This window comes from Chionomys nivalis, chromosome X (assembly GCF_950005125.1).
Source record: "Chionomys nivalis chromosome X, mChiNiv1.1, whole genome shotgun sequence".
Lineage (NCBI taxonomy): Eukaryota > Metazoa > Chordata > Mammalia > Rodentia > Cricetidae > Chionomys > Chionomys nivalis.
Window position 1 is genome coordinate 3,218,460 of NC_080112.1, and position 6,802 is coordinate 3,225,261.

The window sequence follows — 6,802 nt, forward strand, 5'->3', positions numbered from 1 at the left end:
TGTACAAAGGTAATTATTTGGATCAGGAAGGTAAATGGTGCTGTGATCTAATGTCAGAAAGATAAAAATGATGAGAATTCTGGGGAAGTAAGAAAAAGAAGATGAGGAGAAAGAAGCAACAGAAGAGGGCAGGGACAGAGAAACCTAGTAAGGAAACAGGTAAGGCACTGGGAGAGTGAGGAAGTTAATTCCAGCTTCTGAGAAGCATCAAGAGAGAGATTGAGGTGTCTGAAGAAGAACTGGAGGGAAGACGTTAGAAGAGTTTTTGCACCCTGGACTAGGCCACTGCCTTGGGCTGCGGTTATGAGCTAGCAAACTCCTTTGCTCACTGTGCCATGCAGCCGCTCTATTCCAATCGGGACCTAAACACTGGCAACCTCGATGTAGCACCAGAGCAGGGGGGGGAGGAGGGAGAACTTTTGACTGTGTTTTGGGGATAGCTTATGCTGCGGGGGGAAGCTTCCAAAGGGCAATGTCCTAGCAATCTTGCCACTGTCTTTACTTTCGCTATGTGTGAAGAGGTCATTTCTTCAGCTCTGTGGGGAGGGTGTGGCTCCTACTAGCTGCCTGGTAAGAGTGGAAAACCTTTGTACACCCCCTCCTTTGCTAAGCACCTTTATAGTGCATGAAGGCAGCATGCTGTTGTGATCATGCCTGGAAATATTCCATAGTGTTTATTATCCTCTTTAAGATGGAATGACTTTGCAGATTCACCAAGCTCTCTTCTTCACAGGAAGTGTGCCCCTTGATGGCCGCAGCCTTTTTGGAGTTTTTCCCTCGGGTAACCAGGAGTACCTTGTGCTAGAGAAAGCAGCATGGTGTGTCTATGGACAAAAGTCAGGAACTCAGATTGGTAGTATGTGTTCTGCCACTTAATCTGAGGCTTACTAACATATTAAGTGTGAATAATGTCACCTACTTCATAGGTTTATTGTGAAGGATGAAATCATGCAATATAGAAAATTTCACACCTCCTTGCAATTCCCACTGCATTCTCTCTTCTGATCCTCTCAATAATCTGCCAGCTATTTTTACCTTCAGTTCACAAATGAAGAAACTGAAGCTCACAAAGGAGAAATGATTTATCCAAAGACACATAGCCAGAATTTTTCAGTTTTCTTTCTGTTGCTGTGATAAAAAAAAGAAAAACTGGCTATAAACAACTAAGGAAAGGGTTGATTTGGTTTATACTTCCAGGTCACAATCCATCATTGAGGGGAGCTGGGGCAGGAACTCAAGCAAGAACTTGAAGCAGAAGCTATGAAGGAATACTGCTTGCTGGCCAATCTGAAGACCCATGCTTAGATAACATTCTTATATAGTCTGGTACCACCTGCCTAAAGAATAGTGATGCCCACAGTGATCTAGACCTATCTACATCAATGAACAATCAAGACAGGTCCCCACAGACATGCCCTAAAAAACAACCCTGATGCGGGCAATCCTTCGATTAAGGCTCCATTCTCAGGTGACTTAAGACTGTGCCAAGGTGACAATTGGGGCTGACTAGGATAGTTAAAATGGTGCATTCTGGTTTTCTGTTTTCAAAATAGTATCCCTATGTACAAACCTACTACTTAGCAGGTTCATTAATGTCCTTCATGGCTCTTCCTCCCTGCAGTTCCCAAATGTATTTGTATAATGAATTCATCTACTGTTTGTTTTGTTCTCCCCCTCCCCTCTCTTTTATGGCTCTAGAAGAAAACACCAGCAGCCCCAACAAAGAAAACAAGCACCACTTTCAACATCGTGGGAACCACCTATCCTATGAACCTGACCAAGGATGCTGAGTTCCCCACCATCTCCAAGGGTGCTGCTCCAAGTGCTTCTTCAACTCCAACAGTCGTTGCTTCGCCCAAGGCCACTTATGTGCAGGAGAGCCCTACTGAGACCAAGACCTACAACAGTGTCAGCAAGGTTGACAAAATTTCCCGCATCATCTTTCCTGTGCTCTTTGCTATATTCAATCTTGTCTATTGGGCTACATATGTGAACCGGGAATCAGCTATCAAGGGCATGATCCGCAAACAGTAGATAATAGTGGTGGCATAGTATACCCCATGAAGCATCCAAACACCCAAAACCTAGGGCTCCCTTCATGTGTTTCATGATTCTTCTTTTTAACCCTGTTCCAAGCTGAGTGTCATTGCTTTCTCAGTTCATATTATGAGCCTCAATGAAAATGTAACAACAGAAAAATGACTTGTCCTTTGAACATTGCTTGGACTAAGCCAAACACTGCCATTTGTCCAGTTGCTCATTTTAGTATGCCAGTCTTCCCCAGCTGAGGGCACTGCATGTGTTTAATTTTACTCTGCCCAATAATGAAGGAACAGGAGACTCTTACTTCTTCTAGTGGAAATCTTGGCTTTGTGGGGTCCAAGGTATTGAGATTCTGGAACATATTAACTGGGTTGCATAGGATGATTATGACGCACTATGGTGTTAGGTCCAGATATCCCATTTAATCTTATCAATCTGGCCCCTTTTATGCCCCCAGCAGGGCCTACTAGACATATGAACTGGTAGAATGGGAAGAAAGAATCCTATCAAACTTCTGATATGACCCCTAAATTAGCAATTAGTGGAAACAATTGAGGATCACCTGTGTCAAATATATATAATAAAAAAGAACTAGTTGAATCATTCAAGCATTAAAAGTGAGCTCTACTCCAGTTTCAACCAGTCCCTCAGGAAAGTAACACCTTGATGTAAGTCTTCTTCAGGAAAGTTTCCTTGCCTAAGTAACACCGAGCTCATTATAGTCAGCGGAGTATTGCTTACTTTGGATCAATGACTGCCTGGAAACTCTTCTGGAAAAAAAGAATAGACATTTTGAAGTTAAATTAAAAATGTACACATACACACAAGATGATCGAAATTGAATGTCTATATAAAAGTTGGTCAAAGATGGGGAACCTAAGAAACTCAAGTCCCTGGCAAGGCAATTAGTCAAACAATAGATGGAATGTGGTGGGTGGTAGTGGTTAAACACTGAAATCTGCCTCAAAAGAAATGGCCACAAGCAGGGGAAAGCCAACCTCTTACTTCCATATTGTACATATCGTGCTCCTCTTCCAGACACAGGCACTCTGCTTCCATTATGTCCAGGACTTCTTACCTACTTTGGATGCCAACTGCAATGAGGGGTGAATTGCAGATTCACACAAATATCTCTACTTATTTTGAGTCAGTTAAATTATTAACTTTATTACCGATTTTATAATGTATTAGAGGCCATTTGATCTCATTTTGTTCTTAAACATAAGCAAAAAGGACAGACATAAACACAGTTTTTATAAGGTAGTCCCAGAAGTTTGAATAATTTGCCTGGACTTCTTATAAATGTCTTTAATAAATAAATATCCTACACTCATTTCCAAAGGCCAAAATGAAGGAATAACTGAGAAGCCAGGTTCATTCTTACCTTAGAATGAGCACAGCTACAGTAAGCCCTCTGGGTCATGAAGACAGTTTGACATTATAAAGGTCTTTAGGAAGGTAACAATGCATTACCCAAAAAGATCACTTCTAGAAGTAATGACTTGAAGGAATGAGACTGTTTAATACAACAGCCCCAGCTACTTTGAATCTGAATAGCTCAACTAGTCCACAGTACCCAGAAGGTCCAAGGTAAAGCCATAAGTAGAATCTCTGCACACCCACTGAACAAAGCTCCTAAGGGTGTATCATTAGCTGCTGGTTGCCTTTTCACCCATATTTCCCTTATCCCCTGCTTCCACGCCATTGCTGGGATGATGCATGCCAGTCCCATTATGCTTAAGACTGTGTCTGTAGGTACATTTGTGACTAGAAGAGTATTGTCTTGTGGATGTGTAGGGATGGGAGGTGGGTGGGGGGCTGTTAATGATCATCTTAAGGAATTTAGAATGGAAGCTTGACCTTGCCTCTCTGTAGAAATTGTGTTTCTAAATGCTTTGGTGCAATGTTTAGTGGCTGTTTATTAAACTCTTTATGAATTGTACTTGTGCTGGAATAATTTCATTCATTAGTCTTATACACAGTATTTACTACATTCTTGACTTTGATGCCCACTCTGGTACCCCAAACTTTCCACTTCTTAACACCACCAGAAAATAGTATCTCCGGAGCATGAGATCAGTTATAGTGATCTAGAATGGATCCTGTATGGAAACATAGCTTTGAATGGCCCCTTACCCAACATGAAAGAAAAGAAAATGTATTTTCATTACAGTTCTGGATATGTTTCCCTTTCCAGCGAGTCTCTTTTCATTTGACAATATTACAAGTAAAGTGATAGAGAGCATCTGACTGGTTATGCCATATTTTAGGGTATTAATGCCACCTTTGTTTTTCATAGTGTTCTCAAAAATCTTAGAGGTAATCTCAAGAGATGTACTTGAGAAATTTACCTGGTCCCTGGAATGGGAAAAATATTCTTCAGAGAATGTTACACACACACACACACATGCACACACACACACACACACACACACACATTATTCTCCAAAATGAAAGAAGGGCTTGAGTGGTCTGACCACAGCTACTCATTCAGCTGTATGGTCATGTGATAGAAGCTATTGCTACACTAATCCCTTGGTCCAGGTCCATGCATTTCAATCACCTCATAGTAATATGCAGAAATTCCAGAAGCAGCCATGTTTATAAAATTCCTCCACACAATATTTAAGTCTTATTGTTTCGTTAAGAATCTGAAATCACCTTGCCTCTGAAAAATATTTACTTAGTCTTAGGGTAATCACCAGCTGTTACACTCCTGTTTTCTGGGATCAGTAAACCTATGTTTGAATATTTTATGATTTTATGGTACAAAAAAAACCAGTGTGTGTGTGTGTGTGTGTGTGTGTGTGTGTGTGTTGGGGGTGGGGAAGAAGAACTGAAAAGGGAGAAAGACAGAAAAGTAGAAAGAGAATAAAATGAAAGGGAAAGAAGAAGGGAAGGACATCCCCAGAGCATTGAGTGTACCAGGGTAAAAGTACCTTCTAGCATGTGGTAGGTGCACAATAAATGTTTACTGAATAAGCAAATAGTAATCTAGATCAGAATTACATGGTAGGGTTGGGTAAGGTAGATGCTTTCTCCATGATCAGTAGATGCCAATGGAAACAAGCAAATATAATGTGCAGCCTTCTGAAGTAACTCTGAGAACATTCCGGTGCCAATAAACATGCACTGTTTCAAACCATTTTAAATAGCTTTTTTCCTAATTAAATCACTGTTTGTTCGTGCCTGCTTTTAAATGTGGAGGTCTCATTAATAATCCATTAGTTCCTCTTCCTAGAGACCTACAGACAGATAAGAAGACATGACTGAGTAGCAGACCCCTCTGAAACCACAGGCATACCTGCTGACTCCTTCAGAGTCTGGGCTTGTATAGCAGACACCCTAGAACACAGACTCCTTGTAAAAGGTCCAGCAAGAAGTAAAAGTAACAGGGAGGGTACAGAAAGAAATAATCTGGGGACATTCTATCAGTAGGGTCCCAGAACTCGAGGCATGCCTCTCTCCAGCTTCAGTGGCTTCTAGTTACATAACTTTCTTTCACCCAGCAAGTCAACGATGTGCCCATATACTACAGTGAGGCTAAAGATGCCTGCACTTCTGGAAAAAACTGCTTTCTAGGCCTTCTGCCTTGTATTGTCCCTTAAATTGTAAGTGTTTAAAGTATAAAATATAATGTTGTGGTAAACATACACAGTGAAATGATTATCATTATCAAGCCTACATTTGGGGCTTTATGCTTGGGCTGTGTTTTTGTCTTTGTTTCTTTTGTGATACAATGACAAAATGCTCTTACAAAAGCAACTCAAGGGAGAGTTAACTTTAGATCTAGCTCATGGTTCAGTGTACACCATGGCAGGAAAGTCAAGGCAGCAAGAAGTTGAATCATATACATAACCAGGAATGAGTGAGCGATGTATGCATGCGTGTATGAACACTGCTCGGCTCATTTTCTCCATTTAAATGTTCAGAATCCCAGTCAGGGAATGATCCCACCCACAGTGGGCAGGCCTTCCTGTTTTTATTAAGGTAATTCAGATAATCTCCCACAGTCATGGTCGGAGGTCTTCTCCTAAGTGATTCTAGCTAGATTCAGTCACATTGGCAATTAACATTAACTATCACAGTTTTGTTTTCTTTCTTTTATATTTCACATAAATAAGATCACAGTGCTCTTGTCTTTCTGTGACTGGCTTATTACACTTAAGATAGTGATCTCTAGGTCAATCACATGACAAGTAGGCATAACCTGGACTTGCTCTGCTTTCCTTCTCTTTCAGATCCAATAAAAGTCAGTTTAGATTCTGCTAGATCCAGGTCAGCGTAGTATTCTTTGTAGTAGCAGCTTTGGTGAGATGTTCTATGTCACCAGATCCTGGGCCCCATTCTGACTCTACTATTGATTTCACAGTAGCCCACTCTAGAAGCACAAAAGCTATTTTTTTTTAAAAAAAAAAAAAACCTTTTGTATTATAATTAGAAGTATAATTAGAAGACTTGACAGCTTCAAATGAGTTTTTATTAAATGCCAAGTAAAATCCATGAGGAGAGAAACTTAGGGCTACAGGGACCATATTTATAGGTGGAACAAGGGTCTCTCATGATCTCTGCCTTCACCCTCACATCCTAGCTGCGAGCTACAGGTCTCACGTGTGAAGAGATGCAGGATGAGTATGGTTTAGCTCCAATCTATCCATGGGAAAAAACTGGATGTGAAGCTAAGATTAGAAGTTTCTGGCAATGCTGGCACACGCCTTTAATCCCAGCACTTGGGAGGCAGAGGCAGAGAGATCTCTGA

At 40.9% G+C, this 6,802-nt stretch overlaps 1 protein-coding gene across 2 annotated transcripts in view; it reads left to right on the top strand.

The window, feature by feature from the left end:
- Gabra3 (gamma-aminobutyric acid type A receptor subunit alpha3) overlaps positions 1-3,979 on the top strand; it is a 229,202-nt gene extending 225,223 nt beyond the window's left edge. For both annotated transcript variants that reach the window (XM_057760166.1, XM_057760165.1), the window contains exon 10: positions 1,699-3,979. In XM_057760166.1, coding sequence (XP_057616149.1) covers positions 1,699-2,034 — 336 coding nt within the window. In that variant the 3' untranslated portion in view covers positions 2,035-3,979. The remainder of the gene's footprint in view (positions 1-1,698) is intronic.
- Positions 3,980-6,802: the final 2,823 nt, after the last annotated feature.